General features: G+C 42.6%; 2 protein-coding genes across 2 annotated transcripts in view; one reads left to right on the top strand and one right to left on the bottom strand.

The window, feature by feature from the left end:
- The window catches only part of CORO1A (coronin 1A), a 44,279-nt gene extending 41,132 nt beyond the window's left edge, over positions 1-3,147 (top strand). The window contains exon 11 of the mRNA XM_053694672.1: positions 1,796-3,147. Coding sequence (XP_053550647.1) covers positions 1,796-1,900 — 105 coding nt within the window. The 3' untranslated portion in view covers positions 1,901-3,147. The remainder of the gene's footprint in view (positions 1-1,795) is intronic.
- Positions 3,148-3,696: 549 nt separating this feature from the next.
- Positions 3,697-18,426, bottom strand: part of BOLA2B (bolA family member 2B) — a 31,216-nt gene continuing 16,486 nt past the window's right edge. The window contains exon 3 of the mRNA XM_053694674.1: positions 3,697-4,014. Within this exon, the coding sequence (XP_053550649.1) occupies positions 3,909-4,014 (106 nt within the window). The 3' untranslated portion in view covers positions 3,697-3,908. The remainder of the gene's footprint in view (positions 4,015-18,426) is intronic.

The raw sequence follows: 18,426 nt of genomic DNA, 5'->3' as shown, positions 1-18,426 counted from the left end.
TTCAGGGGCTTAGTGTTAGGTTTATTTAAGGGGGGTTTGGGTTAGATTACAACCCACCACCCACATACCCCTAATCTAACCCAAACCCCCCTTAAATAAACCTAACACTAAGCCCCTGAAGATCTTCCTACCTTGTCTTCACCAAGCCGGGTATCACCGATCCGTGATATCCGGCGTGGTGAAGACAAGGTAGGAAGATCTTCAGGGGCTTAGTGTTAGGTTTTTTTTAAGGGGTGTTTGGGTTAGATTAGGGGTATGTGGGTGGTTGGTTGTAATGTTGGGGGGGGTATTGTATGTTTATTTAAATGCAAAAGAGCCGTTTTCTTTGGGGCATGCACCGCAAAAGGCCCTTTTAAGGGCTGGTAAGGTAAAAGAGCTTTACAATTTTTATTTTAGAATAGGGTAGGGCATTTTTTTTATTTTGGGGGGCTTTGTTATTTTTTGAGGGGGCTTAGAGTAGGTGTAATTAGTTTAAAATTCTTGTAATCTTTTTTAATTTTTTGTAATTTAGTGGGGGGTTTTTGTAATTTAGTTTAGTTGATATAATTGTAGATAGTTTATTTAATTTATTTATTGATAGTGTAGTGTTAGGTTTAATTGTAACTTAGGTTAGGATTTATTTTACAGGTAATTTTGTAATTATTTTAACTAGGTAACTATTAAATAGTTATTAACTATTTATTAGCTATTGTACCTGGTTAAAATAAATAAAAAGTTGCCTGTAAAATAAATATAAATCCTAAAATAGCTACAATATAATTATTATTTATATTGCAGCTATATTAGGGTTTATTTTACAGGTAAGTATTTAGCTTTAAATAGGAATAATTTATTTAATAAGATTTATTTTATTTCGTTAGAATAAAATTATATTTAACTTAGGGGGGTGTTAGGGTAAGACTTAGCTTTAGGGGTTGATACATTTATTAGAGTAGCGGTGAGGTCCGGTCGGCAGATTAGGGGTTAATAAGTGTAGGAAAGGTAGCGGCGACGTTGGGGGGGCAGATTAGGGGGTAATAAATATAATATAGGGGTCGGCGATGTTAGGGGCAGCAGATTAGGGGTACATAATAATAATAATAATATGCAGGGGTCAGCGATAGCGGGGTCGACAGATTAGGGGTGTTTAGACTCGGGGTACATGTTAGGTGCAGACTTAGGAAGTGTTTCCTCATAGGAAACAATGGGGCTGCGTTAGGAGCTGAACGTTGCTTTTTTGCAGGTGTTAGGTTTTTTTTCAGCTCAAACTGCCCCATTGTTTCCTATGGGGGAATCGTGCACGAGCACGTTTTTGAAGCTGGCCGCGTCCATAAGCACCGCTGGTATTGAGAGTTGCAGTGGCGGTAAATATGCCTGTACGCTCCCTTTTTGGAGCCTAACGCAGCCCTTCAGAGAACTCTCAATACCAGCGTTGTTTAAAAGGTGCGAGGGGGGGGGGGGAAGCACGCGTAGCTAATGCACCCCTTTGGCCGCAGAACTCTAGATCTAGGCGATTGTGTTTGCAGATAATGGATTTACACCTCAGACAGTGCTGGTGTAACGTACAATCTCCTACACTGAGACTAATAATTGTAGAACATTTTCAGGCTCTTCTGTGTTTTTTTACTGGACTGTTTTAATCAACTCTGAAGATGCGGATTTGTTTCCCCGGAGTAACCGGACTATAGATGTAACCAAGTCCTGCATTTTATTTCCTTTTAAAAAGAATTTGGTCAGTCTGGTTACTGCAGAAATCCCCCATACAATTAACCCACTGTGTGCCTGTAAACACCTAATGGCATTTGTTTATTTCTAGGACTCCGTTCTGGAGCAACTTATGGAAGAGATAAAACAGCTAAAAGCTACAGTATCAGCACAAGAACAACGCATTGCCCAGCTGGAAGAAAACGAAGCAAACTAGGATGGAAGTAGGCCTTAACCCTTTATCTACTGAGAAATAAACCTGAGGTTGTTAACCACATCACCTCTGGCCTCTGAGATGGGTAAAGACTTTATTGCCAAAACAGCAAAATTCTCAGGAAGTAACACTCCGATCAAATCTTCACACCCTCATTTTTATAGCCCATCACCTGCAATGCCTAGTTATAGAATACGCTGCTGTCCTCTCTCTGGCAGCCAAGGAGTTGTGCCCTTTAACTGTCCTCTCTCTGGCAGCCAAGGAGTTGTGCCCTTTAACTGTCCTCTCTCTGGCAGCCAAGGGGTTGAGCCCTTTAACTGTCCTCTCTCTGGCAGCCAAGGGGTTGAGCCCTTTAACTGTGAGACAACAAATGAGCTGCATTACTGAGCAAGGGGCGTACATGGCCGTATCTGCTAAACCATCTTCTGCCACAAAAGATACTGCACTGACATGAAATATGCCTTATGGCAGAGGACAGATTAGCAGATGCAACCATTGGCCTGTTTACTTATCATGCACAGGTTATATAATACACACAATATTGCCATGTTTTATGCTAGACATCAGATCTTACCACAGCAAATCTAACTTCATTCTCTATTTACAGTAAGTCGTGCATTTAAATAGTCGCTGCCATATTAAGTCTGGGGTAAATGTCGGTTCATAACCCAGCACACAAGTACAGCCCAGATCTCTTCAAGGGCTAATTATGCTCCGGTTTTAAAAATGGGATCTCTTTCCGTCGGGCTACTACTAATTGTGGTGTTTTACCTCTGAAGAGGTACCAGGATTCAGTGTGGGGTGGCAATATCTGGGCAGATGAGCTACCTAATGCCATGCAAAATGTCCAAAAATCTGATGCCAAGGAATAAGTAAAAAAAAAAAAAAATTCCTAATGTCAGTAAGGGCCACATCACATTCCAGATGCAGTAACAAAAACCATCATTAAACTATATGAAGAATTCCTTTTGGGCAGTTCCATGTGATCTAACCCTAAGACCTGTACTGTATACGCTGGTCTATAACGTAACATAAGACAGACATGATTCATGGCCACTGCGTCCTATTAACTCCTTTGGTGCCAGAGAGGAAAGAAAGCATTGCAGCCCTCCCCGTCAGGTGGGGGAATAAAGTGTTTATGGACCATAATTTATCTCGTTAACCCTTTTCCAGGAAGCTGCAAACCAAATGTTTTATATTTTAGTAGCCTCTGTACTTGTTGCAATAAAATATATATTGTTGGCCAAAAATACATTTGTAATTGTCAGTGTCTTGGCTGCCATGTGGGTTGTGTGTTGGTCCAGTTAATTCATCACTTCCTATAACTTAAAAGGGTTATAAACCGCCATGTGTGTCTTAACTGTCATTTCATTAGTAAAAATGTGCATGGACTTTAATCCAGGAACATAATCCCCTGACATACACCTTGAGTATTTTATCTCATCTCCTAACATGTGGCCAGTTAAGAGAAAGAACTACATTATATAGCATGTTGCTGGAACAGGGTCTGAATACTGTGGGATACATTCTAGCCTGATTGCAGTGGGGGAATCAGAATTTTTCCAATAAAACTGCAGGAAAAGTTGGCAAAATAGATAAGTGTACATTATTTTTTCCTATTTTAATTTATTAACCAATGTATATGGGATTTAGTTTTGAAATCAATGTCCCGTTAAGTTTCAGTGAATTTCCTGACTTACTGAGAGGTCTGTGGTAATCTCACTCCTGTATATTAGGAGGACTCACAGGCCGATGTAATATCTGCTAATTCTATTGCTCAGGACCACAGAGAACAAATGTTTCTCTTACTGAAGAAAAGTCTTTATTGATAGAAACAGAAGAATTGTGACCCCTTTAATTCCAAAGTGCCAGTAAAGTACTTCCCAACAAGTTATACATGAGCAGGCTGGTCCTGAGACAGTCCGAGGGCGGAAGATCAGCATTTGCTATCCCTGATGCAAAAGTTGGCACGTGCACGCTCATGACAATGCCACGCTGCAGGGGTTGGTCATCACCCGTGTTTTTGTTTCTCTTGCTCCCACTGCGCAGGTGTGAAGGTCTTCTGTTCAAATGCGTGAATAATCTTCAGCTCCTCAGCAAGGCAGCCGTTGACCAGCCTGTGAGGAACAGGAGGGGATTAGTGAGCAGAAGACACCACACAGATAAAGCTACAGTTATGTGAATATCTGATAGGCGGGCAGTTTTGTTGTGGACCCGAGATGCCATATTTAAAGAAGCGTGAAACCCTCAATATATTTTGTGATTCAGACAGAACATACAATTTTAAACACATTTCAATTTACTTCTATTATCTAACGTACTTAATTCTCTTGGTATCCTTTGTTGAAAGATCTACAGGGAGCTAGCTGAACACATGTGGTGAGCCAATGACAAGACAAGTGTGCAACCACCAACAGCAGCTAGCTCCCAGTAGTGCACTGCTGCTCCACATTTCAGTTTTAAAGTGAATGTAAACTTTAATGAATTAAATACTACTCCTAAAAACAGGGGCACTTTAAAGTTTACAAAGATGCTTATTTTTTTTTTTAAATACTTACCTTTGCGTTATGGTAAACATAACGCCGATACTCCACCCGCATCTGCTGCTTCATTAGCATATTGATGCCTAATCCGGCTACCTCCAATTGTTGCGTTGCCCCATGAGCTGGAGGCCAAAGGGAGCATAGGATAGGAGGAAGCCGGATTCAACATCGATCTGCTAAAGAAAACAGGAGCTGCGGGCGGAGGATCGTTACGTTTACCATAACGCAAAGGTAAGTATTTTAAAAAACAATTTTTGCTTACCTGATAAATGTCTTTCTTTCCAGACATGGAGAGTCCACGACGTCATTCAAAATTACTAGTGGGATAGTCAACTCCTGGCCAGCAGGAGGAGGCAAAGAGCACCCCAGCAAAGCTGTTAAGTGTAACTACCTTACCCATAACCCCCAGTCATTCAGCCGAAGGAAATGGAAAGGAAAAAAAAACACAAGGGTGAAAAAGGTGCCTGAGGTTAACTAAAAAAAAACTGCTGTATTATAATTAAAAAGAGGGTGGGGTCGTGGACTCTCCATGTCCAGAAAGAAATTTATCAGGTAAGCATACATTTTGTTTTCTTTCCTATGACAAGGAGTCCATGATGTCATTCCAATTACTAGTGGGAACCAATACCCAAGCTAGAGGACACAGAATGAACAGGGAGGGAGAAAAAGGCACCACCGCTTGAAGAACCTTTCTCCCAAAAGAAACCTCAGCCGAGGCAAAAGTATAAAAATTTGTAGAATTTTGAAAAGTATGTAGAGAGCACCATGTTGCGGCCTTGCAAATCTGATCCACAGAAGCTTCATTTTTGAAAGCTCAAGAAGGGGGAGACAGCCCTAGTGGAATGAGCCGTAATTCTCTCAGGAGGCTGCTGTCCAGCAGTCTCATAAGCCAAACGAATCAAACTTCTCAACCAGAGACAGAGAAGTGGCCTTCTGAACCTTATGCTTTCCAGAGAAAACAACAAACAGGGCAGGCGATTGTCTAAAATTCTCAGTAGTTTGTAAGTAGAATTTTAGAGCCCGCACAACATCCAAGTTATGCAAAAGACGTTCCTTTTGAGAAGAAGGATTAGGACAAAAGGAAGGAACAACAATTTCCTGATTAATGTTTCGATCCGACGCCACCTTAGGGAGAAACCCCAATTTAGTACGAAGGACCGCTTTATCAGCATGAAAAACAAGGTACAGTGAATCACACTGCAGAGCTGAAAGATCAGACACTCTGCAAGCGGAAGAAATGGCAACAAGAAACAAAACCTTCCAGGACAACAGTTTTAGATCAACAACATGCATTGGCTCAAACGGAACCAGCGGCAAAACTTTAAGGGACAATTTCCTGGGATCTGATCACAGCCAATAGAGCCCCCAGAACCTTTGTGAAGATGGTGTTCCGTGTGGATGAGAACATGAAGGTATGCATCCTTCAGGTCTATAGTCAAACTGACCTAAAGGAATAAAGGAACAAATAGTTTCCATCTTGAAGGAACGCAAATTCAGCACATCTTTTAAAGTCCAAATTTATTTTGCATTGTCATAATTGACAGTAAAAATTGGCATGTCTCAGTGGCGGAAATGTGATACATCCCCAAATGCACAAAATATGTATCCAACTGTTTTTATAATATAGCAAGCAAATGCAATATCATACAAAGATACAAGTTAAAAATGGACAGGAAAAGGCACTGCATATGTTTCAAAAGTTAGGGTACAACAACACCACAGCCAACACCAGGGTCCACAAAAGGAAAATGCCTGGACGGGTAAAATATAGGATCTATCTTGTCTTCTCAGACATATATACACACACCAGACCTCAAGGAGAGACACCTGTCCTCCACCAGCCCCAACCGGACCGGAAGGGAAATAAGCTGGCGAGAAAAATGACACCGGGATCTATGCTATAACGCTGCCTTACATAAACAACACAATGTATCTAGGTACGTGAAGTGACAGAACCTGCAATTGTAAATAATACAAAGTAGGATGCAGTAATGATAAGCTAGACACAGCCCGTATAGTCTTTGAACCATAGTATCCAAGTGTATCCTTTTGCCTTATATATCGACCCTTTAAATACAGGTGTCTGTGAGCCAGTTAGCGCACAAATTGAAGCAGGTTAATACCTTGGCAAAGGTTCCAAAGATGAACAGCAGAGACCATAGAATGTTGGAAGTAATGCTTTTCCTCTAAGTTAATAGTTAGGAACCGCTTCCTGTGAGACTCACCATCACCATTCATCCGATTCACAAACAGTTTAGAATCCTTGATCCAGGCATAGCAGCTGTGACGACATGTGTGGGAGACTCACTAATTAAGGAAATCCATGTATATGCGGCACAACTTAACACTGTATTGGGGTTAGCGTGTTAGTCAGCGCATGTCCAGGGCCAATCCTGCACAGCTTGATATACAGTTGGATACGTATTTTTGTGCATTTGGGGATGTATCACATTTCCGCCACTGAGACATGCCAATTTTTACTGTCAATTATGACAATACTAAATAGATTTGGACTTTAAATTAAAAGATGTGCTGAATTCCCTGTCTTTATTTAAGAACTCCTATATACCGTGGGTGTTCTGGCTCATCTCATCTGTGGGTGAGCTTTCTCTTTGCATTTATTCCCTCTATAGGAATAGTAGTTCTCTTAGCCAGAGTAGAAATAGCTCCTTCTACCTTAGAAACAGTGCGCCATGAGTCATGAATACAGTCAGCAACAGGAAACATCTTCTTAAAAACAGGGGAAGGGGAAAAAGGAACCCCTGGCTTATCCCATTCCTGAGCAATAATTTCAGACATCTTCCTATGGACAGGAAAAACCTCCTCAGAAGATGGGGAATCATATACTCTATCAAATTTAGAAGACTTCGTGGGGTTGACTGCAACTGAAGGTTCAGAGTCATCTAAAGTAGCTAGAACCTCTTTCAATAGTAATCAGAGGTGTTCAAGCATAAAGTGAATGTAAATTTTGATGCTAAAGTGCCCGGTTTTTAAATTTTTTATTAAAAAACAGGGGCACTTTAATTCATCAAAATTTACATTTCACTCCTGTTGTGAAAAAAAAATCTTTTAAACTTGACAGCAGCTCCAGCTTCCTACGGTCGTCGCAAGCCATTTCTGACGTCAGAAATGATAGATAGGTCATCCTCCAATCACGGCTTACCCCCGGGGGAATCAGTGTCTGATTCAATGCTGTGATTGGAGGAAGCTGGATTCCTCATTTTAGACCCAGGAAGAGGCTTTGTGACGGGTGGAGGAAGCTGGATCGGCTGTCAAGATTAAAAGGTAAGTTTTTTTTTTCACAACAGCAGTGAAAGGTAAATTTTGATGAATTAAAGTGCCCCTGTTTTTAATCAAATTTTTTAAAACCGGGCACTTAAGCATCAAAATTTACATTCACTTTAAATCTAAAATTAACCTCTTCAGATTTTCCTGCTAATATTTCAGTCTGAGATCTCACCTTTAGAAGCTACTGAAGTATTCTCATCAGACAACTGAGCAAGAGTGGCTAATACAGTTCTAGAGTCAGAAGCCTTAGTAACAGGCAAATGTTTAGATTTTCTCTTGCGCTTACCCAATGCAGGGAAAGCTGACAAAGCCGCTGTTACTGCAAAGGAAACCTGAGCGGCAAAATCCCCAGGTAAATAAACACCCCCAGGTGGTTGAGCGGACACAGAAGGCACAGTATGAGAAACAATTAAGGCTTGGAACGTTTGAGGAGAAAGCTGAGGCATGTCACGCAAAGCATTGTCCTGAGAGACACTTGGCTTAGAAAAGTGTAATATATCTTTAAATTTTAAAGTCTTTGATAAGCATGAGGAACAAAATTGCATTAGCAGGACAATTTGAGCCTCTAAACACAGTAAGCACTTGTCCACAGACATTGATTGATCTAAACCAGAATCCATTCCTGTAACCACAGTCACAGAAAAAAAATATCCAAATTTAATCAAAACATTTTTTTGGTTGAAAACTTATTTAAACACCACAAAAAAATAAGCAGCCTAAAATAAATCACATCAGATGCCTGAGGCTCCTACCGTACAGGAGAAAAATGAAATTTATTCTTACCTGATAAATTTGTTTCTTTTACGGTACGATGAGTCCACGGATTTCATCCTCACTTATGGGATATCGCCTCCTGGTCAGCAGGAGGAGGCAAAGAGCACCACAGCAGAGCTGTATATATAGCTCCTCCCTTCCCTCCCACTCCAGTCATTCGATCGAAGTTAGGAAGAGAAAGGAAAAGACAAGGTGCAGAGGTGACTGAAGTTTAACCAATTAAAGCCCTGTCTTATAAAAACAGGGTGGGCCGTGGACTCATATCGTAAAAGAAACAAATTTATCAGGTAAGAATAAATGTAATTTTCTTTTACAAGATACAATGAGTCCAAGGATTTCATCCTTACTTATGGGATACAATACCAAAGCTATAGGACACGAATGAAAGGGAGGGACAAGACAGGGAACCTAAACGGAAGGCACCACTGCTTGAAGAACTTTTCTCCCAAAATCAGCCTCAGACGAGGCAAAAGTATTGAATTTGGAAAATTTGGAAAAAGTGTGAAGAGACGAACAAGTTGCAGCTTTGCAAATCTGTTCAACAGAAGCATCATTTTTGAATGTCCATGAGGAAGTCACAGCCCTAGTGGAATGAGCCGTAATTCGTTCAGGAGGCTGCTGTCCAGCAGTCTCATATGCAAAACGGATGATACTCTTCAGCCAAAAAGAAAGAGGTAGCCGTAGCTTTCTGACCCCTACATTTCCCAGAAAAAACAACAAATAATGAAGATGATTGACGAAAATCTTTAGTCACCTGTAAGTAGAAATTCAAGGCACGGACCACGTCCAAATTATGTAACAGACGCTCCTTCTTAGAAGGATTAGGACACAAGGAAGGAACAACAATTTCCTGATTAATATTTTTGTTAGAAACAACCTTAGGAAGAAAACCAGGTTTGGTACACAACACTACCTTATCAGAATGAAAAATAAGATAAGGAGAATCACATTGTAATGCCGAAAGCTCAGAAACTCTGCGAGCAGAAGAAATAGCAACCAAAAATAAAACTTTCCAAGATAATAACTGAACCTATGCATTCCATAGATATTAAAACGGAACCCCTTGAAGAACATTAAGAACTAAATTCAAACTCCAAGGAGGAGCAATTGGTCTAAACACAGGCCTGATTCTAGTCAGAGTCTGACAAAAAGATTGAACATCCGGAACATCTGCCAGACGTTTGTGGAGCAAAATGGACAAAGCAGAAATCTGTCCCTTTAAGGAACTTGCTGACAACCCTTTCTCCAATCCTTCTTGGAGAAAAGACAAAATCCTGGGAATCCGAACCCTACTCCATGAGTAGCCCTTGGATTCGCACCAATAAAGATATTTACAACATATCTTATGGTAAACCTTTCTAGTAACAGGCTTACGTGCCTGAATCAAAGTATCAATAACTGATTCAGAGAACTCACGCTTATATAAGATCAAGCGTTCAACCTCCAAGCAGTTAGCTGCAGAGAAACTAGATTCGGATGATGGAAGGGTCCCTGAATTAGCAGGTCTTTCCTCAACGGAAGCGTCCACGGTGGCTGAGAGGACATGTCTACCAGATCGGCATACCAAGTCCTGCGAGGCCACGCCGGAGCAATGAGGATCACCAAAGCCATCTCTTGTTTGACTCAAGCAATCACCCGGGAAGGAGAGCAAACGGAGGGAACACATACGCTAGGCTGAACGACCAAGGCACTGCCAAGGCATCTATCAGTTCGGCATGGGGATTCCTGGACCCGTATCTCGGAAGCTTGGAATTCTGACGAGATGCCATAAGATCCAATTCCGGCCTGCCCCACTTGAGAATCAGGTTGGCAAATACCTCCAGATGGAGTTTCCATTCCCCCGGATGAAAAGTCTGCCTGCTCAGAAAATCCACTTCCCAGTTTTCCACTCCTGGGATGTAGATTGCCGACAGATAACAAGAGTGAGCCTCCGCCCACTGAATTATCTTGGCTACTTCTGTCATCGCTAAGGAACTCCTTGTTCCTCCCTGATGATTGATGTAAGCTACAGTTGTGATGTTGTCCAACTGGAATCTGATGAATTTGGCCGAAGCCAACTGAGGCCAGGCCTGAAGCGCATTGAATATTACTCTCAACTCCAGAATATTGATGGGAAGTAGAGACTCTGATCGAGTCCACACACCCTGAGCCTTCAGGGAGTTCCAGACTGCTCCCCATCCTATCAGGCTGGCGTCCGTTGTCACTATCACCCATGAGGGTCTGCGGAAGCACGTCCCTTGGGACAGATGATCCGGCGACAACCACCATAGAAGAGAATCCCTTGTCTCCTGATCCAGATCTATTTGAGGAGACAAATTTGCAGAATCTCCATTCTATTGTCTGAGAATGCTCAGTTGTAGAGGTCTGAGATTAAAACGAGCAAACGGAATGATGTCCATTGCCACTACCATCAATCCAAAGGCCTCCATGCATTGAGCCACTGACGGCCGAGGATTGGACTGAAGGGATCGGCAGGTATTCAGAATCTTTAACTTTCTGACGTCCGTCAAAAAGATCTTCATGGACAGAGAGTCGATTAGAGTTCCCAAGAAAGAAACCCTTGTTTGTGGAACTAGCGAACTCTTTTCCAGATTTACCTTCCACCCATGAGTCCTTAGAAAGGACAGAACAATGTCGGTATGGGACTTTGCCAGTTGATAAGACGACGCCTGGATCAGAATATCGTCCAGATAAGGCGCCACTGCAATGCCCCGCGGTCTTAGAACCGCCAGCAGAGACCCCAGAACCTTTGTGAAAATTCTGGGTGCCGTGGCCAGACCGAAAGGAAGGGCCACAAACTGAAAATGTTTGTTCAGAAAGGCAAACCTCAGGAACTTGTGATGATCCCTGTGGATAGGAACATGAAGATATGCATCCTTTAGATCCATGGTAATCATAAATTGACCCTCCTGGATCAATGGAAGAATGGTACGAATAGTTTCCATCTTGAAGGATGGAACTCTGAGAAACTTGTTTAGACTCTTGAGGTCTAAAATAGGTCGGAGCGTTCCCTCTGTTTTGGGAACTACAAAGAGATTTGAATAAAACCCCTGTCCCTGTTCCTGTATTGGAACGGGACAGATTACTCCCAGGGAGGAGAGATCTCTTACACAGCATAAGAACGCGTCTCTTTTTATCTGGTCTACAGATAATTGTGAAAGAAGAAACCTTCCTCTGGGGAAGGAATTTTTTAACTCCAACTGATACCCTTGAGACACAATTTCTAGTGTCCAGAGATCCTGAACGTCACTTATCCAAGTCTGGACAAAGTGAGAAAGTCTGCCCCCTACTATATCCGGTCCCGGCTTGGGGGCCGACCCTTCATGCCGTCTTGGTAGCAGTAACTGGCTTCTTGGATTGTTTACCCTTGTTCCAAGACTGGTTGGGTCTCCAGGTGGGTTTAGCTTGTGAATAATTCCTTTCCTGTTTAGCGGAAGACGAAGAAGGGACTCCCTTGAAATTTCGAAAGGGACGAAAATTACTCTGTCGTCCCCTTTGATTGGACGTTTTATCTTGAGGGAGGAGGTGACCCTTACCTCCCGTGATGTCAGAAATAATCTCCTTCAAGTCAGGCCCGAACAGGGTCTTTCCCTTGTAAGGAATAGCCAAAAGCTTAGATTTAGATGACACATCCGCAGACCAAGATTTTAACCATAAGGCTCTGCGTGCCAAGATGGAAAATCCTGAACTCTTAGCCGCCAATTTGGTTATCTGAAAGGAAGCATCTGTAATAAAAGAATAAGCCAACTTAAGAGCCTTAATTCTATCCTGCATTTCTTCCAAAGAAGTCTCAGTCTTAAGAGACTCTAAGGCATCAAACCAAAAATCGGCAGCAGTCGTGACTAACAATGCAGGCCGCCGGTTGCAATAGAAACCCCTGATGAACATAGATCTTTTTGAGGAGACCCTACAACTTCTTATCCATAGGGTCTGAAGGCACAACTATCCTCTATAGGTACGTTTAGCCAGGGTGGAAATAGCTCCCTCCACCTTAGGGATTGTCTGCCAAGAATCCCGAATGGTGGCAGCTATAGGGTACATTTTCTTGAAAATAGGAGAAGGGGAGAATGGAATACTCGGTCTCTCCCATTCCTTAGCAATAATTTCCGAAGTTCTCTTAGGAACAGGGAAAACGTCAGAATAAGAAGGGACCTCTAAATATCTGTCCATCTTACTCAATTTTTCTGGAGGGACCACAATAGAATCACAGTCGTCCAGAGTCACCAAAATCTCCCAGAGTAACAGGCGGAGGTGTTCAAGCTTAAATCTGAAAGACATCACATCCTAATCTGTCGGGGGCAATATACTTCCTGAGTCAGAAAGTTCCCCCTCAGAAAGAGCCTCCATACCCCCCAATTCAGAGCCCTGGGAGGGTACATCGGAGATCGCCATCAATGCATCAGAAGTCGCATGGACCACAGGGGCCTCTCTCTCTTACTGCGTTTGCCTTGCAGCACTGGCAAAGCAGATAACGCCTCTGAAAGAGTAGATGATATAACTGCAGCAATATCCTGCAGGGTGAACGCAGCAGACGCAGTTGAAGAACAAGGCGTTGCCTGAGTGGGTGTTAAAGGCTGTGACGCTTGGGGAGAAAGTTGCGGCATACTCTGAATCTCATCAGTCTGAGAAACACCCTTAGATATACTTTTATCAAAGAAAATCTGCTCTCTAAACTGTAATGCCCTCTCAGTGCATGAGGGACAAAAAGTAACAGGGGGTTCCACATTGGCAAGAGAAAGAAGAAAACGGCTAAATCACAACCGTTGGTCAACTCTCTAAACAACTGTCCCCACATGAATGAAGTAATATGCCAGTAAACCGCTAAGGACAATCTCTCTCTACTGTGTAAAAAGTCCTCAGTAACATATTGTCCCACAATAAAGATATACTCCTCAGCCAAGTGCCAATCCTCTCTAACCATCCTCTACTGTGCATTGAATCTTATGTCTCAGAGAAGCCCTTAATGTAAATCTGTCCCCAAAGTTGTATCCTTAAACTAATAGGAAAACTTGTCCCAGAAAATGGATCCTAAGAAGATTAACCTCTTAAGTGCTGTTGTTCCTTCAGTACTTAGAAGGCAAAGGTACTTACCTTAGATCCTGCAGGACAGATGTTGCTCCTTAGGTGTGGCAGGTACTTTACTCCCTGTCATGGACCTGTAGGAAAATAAAGAACAGAGTAACCAACTCTGGCTTTTTCAACAGGGAAGCAAAGTGTTAAAAGGCGGCAAGGTAGTCCTTTTTATTTTAACTGCTTAAAAGCCACCACTACTCTTACTGAAGAGATTAATGTGGACACAGCTAGACCCCAATCCTTGCGTGCAGGGAAAAGTACCCATAAAAGGATTAAATATCTTCAGACACCAACTTCGCACAACCTCCATTGACAGAGGCAAAGAGAATGACTGGGGGTTAGTAAGGCAGTTACACATAACAGCTTTGCTGGGGTGCTCTTTGTCTCCCTCCTGCTGGCCAGGAGTTGAATATCCCACTAGTAATTGGAATGACGTTGTGGACTCTTCATGTCATAGGAAAGAAAATAAGCGTAATTGTAAACTTTAAAAAATTAAAGTGCCCCTGTTTTTAGGAGTAGTATTTGATACTGCCCTTTAATTCATTAAAGTTTAAATTCACTTTAACTTATGTCCCTGTAACATATATGTTGGTCAGCAGCGCCCCCTAATGTACACAGTATACACAAGACATCTGTGCCTATGGGCATATACACTGCAAAAGCAATTGCTTTCTATAGTTAAGAAATAATTCATTTTAAAATTTAAAAAAAAAGTAATAATTTACTATAAAAAATAAAATAAAACTATATATATATAAAAATAAAGTTTTTATTGCTTTAGGGCAGTTTTCGTTTCCTGACAACAATGTTCCTTTACCCAAATAAATATCTTTTGTTTGAAAATAACTGCAGAAGTTGTGCAATAGGGAAGTAACGAGCTAACCACTCATTGTGTAAATGCTGCAAGCAGAAGTTAGACCTGGGTAGTTGTATTATATAACAACAGCTGAGTTATTTTGTTTGTGAACACACAGAAAAACTATGAGAAAGCAGCAGAACTGTTATGATGTTATGCTGAGCACTTTCATATGTAACGTCCTGCACACCTGACCAGAGTTAGGTGCGTAGTTTATAGTGGGCTTGTACATTTGTTTCATTACAAATTCATATTTCAAATGAAAATAAGGATACTTGTTTTGTTTGCACAAAACATCCGAGAAAATGCACTAAAAAATTAAAAGAAAACGAATGTAAATGAAATTCTTTAGTATACATTTATTTCCTTTAAACTAACTTTATAAAAAACAGAATTTATGTTTACCTGATAAATTTCTTTCTCCAACGGTGTGTCCGGTCCACGGCGTCATCCTTACTTGTGGGATATTCTCTTCCCCAACAGGAAATGGCAAAGAGCCCAGCAAAGCTGGTCACATGATCCCTCCTAGGCTCCGCCTACCCCAGTCATTCGACCGACGTTAAGGAGGAATAATAGCATAGGAGAAACCATATGGTACCGTGGTGACTGTAGTTAAAGAAAATAAATTATCAGACCTGATTAAAAAACCAGGGCGGGCCGTGGACCGGACACACCGTTGGAGAAAGAAATTTATCAGGTAAACATAAATTCTGTTTTCTCCAACATAGGTGTGTCCGGTCCACGGCGTCATCCTTACTTGTGGGAACCAATACCAAAGCTTTAGGACACGGATGAAGGGAGGGAGCAAATCAGGTCACCTAAATGGAAGGCACCACGGCTTGCAAAACCTTTCTCCCAAAAATAGCCTCAGAAGAAGCAAAAGTATCAAACTTGTAAAATTTGGTAAAAGTGTGCAGTGAAGACCAAGTCGCTGCCCTACATATCTGATCAACAGAAGCCTCGTTCTTGAAGGCCCATGTGGAAGCCACAGCCCTAGTGGAATGAGCCGTGATTCTTTCGGGAGGCTGCCGTCCGGCAGTCTCGTAAGCCAATCTGATGATGCTTTTAATCCAAAAAGAGAGAGAGATAGAAGTTGCTTTTTGACCTCTCCTTTTACCTGAATAAACAACAAACAGGGAAGATGTTTGTCTAAAATCCTTTGTAGCATCTAAATAGAATTTTAGAGCGCGAACAACATCCAAATTGTGCAACAAGCGTTCCTTCTTTGAAACTGGTTTCGGACACAGAGAAGGTACGATAATCTCCTGGTTAATGTTTTTGTTAGAAACAACTTTTGGAAGAAAACCAGGTTTAGTACGTAAAACCACCTTATCTGCATGGAACACCAGATAAGGAGGAGAACACTGCAGAGCAGATAATTCTGAAACTCTTCTAGCAGAAGAAATTGCAACTAAAAACAAAACTTTCCAAGATAATAACTTAATATCAACGGAATGTAAGGGTTCAAACGGAACCCCCTGAAGAACTGAAAGAACTAAATTGAGACTCCAAGGAGGAGTCAAAGGTTTGTAAACAGGCTTGATTCTAACCAGAGCCTGAACAAAGGCTTGAACATCTGGCACAGCTGCCAGTTTTTTGTGAAGTAACACCGACAAGGCAGAAATCTGTCCCTTCAGGGAACTTGCCGATAATCCTTTTTTCCAATCCTTCTTGAAGGAAGGATAGAATCCTAGGAATCTTAACCTTGTCCCAAGGGAATCCTTTAGATTCACACCAACAGATATATTTTTTCCAAATTTTGTGGTAAATCTTTCTAGTTACAGGCTTTCTGGCCTGAACAAGAGTATCGATAACAGAATCTGAGAAACCTCGCTTCGATAAAATCAAGCGTTCAATCTCCAAGCAGTCAGCTGGAGTGAAACCAGATTCGGATGTTCGAACGGACCCTGAACAAGAAGGTCTCGTCTCAAAGGTAGCTTCCAAGGTGGAGCCGATGACATATTCACCAGATCTGCATACCAAGTCCTGCGTGGCCACGCAGGAGCTATCAAGATCACCGACGCCCTCTCCTGATTGATCCTGGCTACCAGCCTGGGGATGAGAGGAAACGGCGGGAACACATAAGCTAGTTTGAAGGTCCAAGGTGCTACTAGTGCATCCACTAGAGCCGCCTTGGGATCCCTGGATCTGGACCCGTAGCAAGGAACTTTGAAGTTCTGACGAGAGGCCATCAGATCCATGTCTGGAATGCCCCAAAGTTGCGTGACTTGGGCAAAGATTTCCGGATGGAGTTCCCACTCCCCCGGATGCAATGTCTGACGACTCAGAAAATCCGCTTCCCAATTTTCCACTCCCGGGATGTGGATAGCAGACAGGTGGCAGGAGTGAGACTCCGCCCATAGAATAATCTTGGTCACTTCTTCCATCGCTAGGGAACTCCTTGTTCCCCCCTGATGGTTGATGTACGCAACAGTCGTCATGTTGTCTGATTGAAACCGTATGAACTTGGTCCTCGCTAGCTGAGGCCAAGCCTTGAGAGCATTGAATATCGCTCTCAGTTCCAGAATATTTATCGGTAGAAGAGATTCTTCCCGAGACCAAAGACCCTGAGCTTTCAGGGATCCCCAGACCGCGCCCCAGCCCATCAGACTGGCGTCGGTCGTGACAATGACCCACTCTGGTCTGTGGAATGTCATCCCTCGTGACAGGTTGTCCAGGGACAGCCACCAACGGAGTGAGTCTCTGGTCCTCTGATTTACTTGTATCTTTGGAGACAAGTCTGTATAGTCCCCATTCCACTGACTGAGCATGCACAGTTGTAATGGTCTTAGATGAATGCGCGCAAAAGGAACTATGTCCATTGCCGCTACCATCAACCCGATCACTTCCATGCACTGAGCTACGGAAGGAAGAGGAACGGAATGAAGTATTCGACAAGAGTCCAGAAGCTTTGTCTTTCTGGCCTCTGTTAGAAAAATCCTCATTTCTGAGGAGTCTATAATTGTTCCCAAGAAGGGAACCCTTGTTGACGGGGATAGAGAACTCTTTTCCACGTTCACTTTCCAGCCGTGCGATCTGAGAAAGGCCAGGACGATGTCCGTGTGAGCCTTTGCTCGAGGGAGGGACGACGCTTGAATCAGAATGTCGTCCAGGTAAGGTACTACTGCAATGCCCCTTGGTCTTAGCACAGCTAGAAGGGACCCTAGTACCTTTGTGAAAATCCTTGGAGCAGTGGCTAATCCGAAAGGAAGCGCCACGAACTGGTAATGTTTGTCCAGGAATGTAAACCTTAGGAACCGATGATGTTCCTTGTGGATAGGAATATGTAGATACGCATCCTTTAAATCCACCGTGGTCATGAATTGACCTTCCTGGATGGAAGGAAGGATAGTTCGAATGGTTTCCATCTTGAAAGATGGGACCTTGAGAAATTTGTTTAAGATCTTGAGATCTAGGATTGGTCTGAATGTTCCCTCTTTTTTGGGAACTATGAACAGATTGGAGTAGAACCCCATCCCTTGTTCTCTCAATGGAACAGGATGAATCACTCCCATTTTTAACAGGTCTTCTACACAATGTAAGAACGCCTGTCTTTTTATGTGGTCTGAAGACAACTGAGACCTGTGGAACCTTCCCCTTGGGGGAAGTCCCTTGAATTCCAGAAGATAACCCTGGGAGACTATTTCTAGCGCCCAAGGATCCAGAACATCTCTTGCCCAAGCCTGAGCGAAGAGAGAGAGTCTGCCCCCCACCAGATCCGGTCCCGGATCGGGGGCCGATATTTCATGCTGTCTTGGTAGCAGTGGCAGGTTTCTTTGCCTGCTTTCCCTTGTTCCAGCCTTGCATTGGTCTCCAAGCTGGCTTGGCCTGAGAAGTATTACCCTCTTGCTTAGAGGACGTAGCACCTTGGGCTGGTCCGTTTTTACGAAAGGGACGAAAATTAGGTCTATTTTTTGCCTTGAAAGGCCGATCCTGAGGAAGGGCATGACCCTTACCCCCAGTGATATCAGAGATAATCTCTTTCAAGTCAGGAC

This window comes from Bombina bombina, chromosome 11 (assembly GCF_027579735.1).
Source record: "Bombina bombina isolate aBomBom1 chromosome 11, aBomBom1.pri, whole genome shotgun sequence".
In the NCBI taxonomy this organism is placed as follows: domain Eukaryota; kingdom Metazoa; phylum Chordata; class Amphibia; order Anura; family Bombinatoridae; genus Bombina; species Bombina bombina.
Note: the sequence above shows the minus strand (reverse complement) of the source record. Positions and strands in the feature narration are given on the sequence as shown.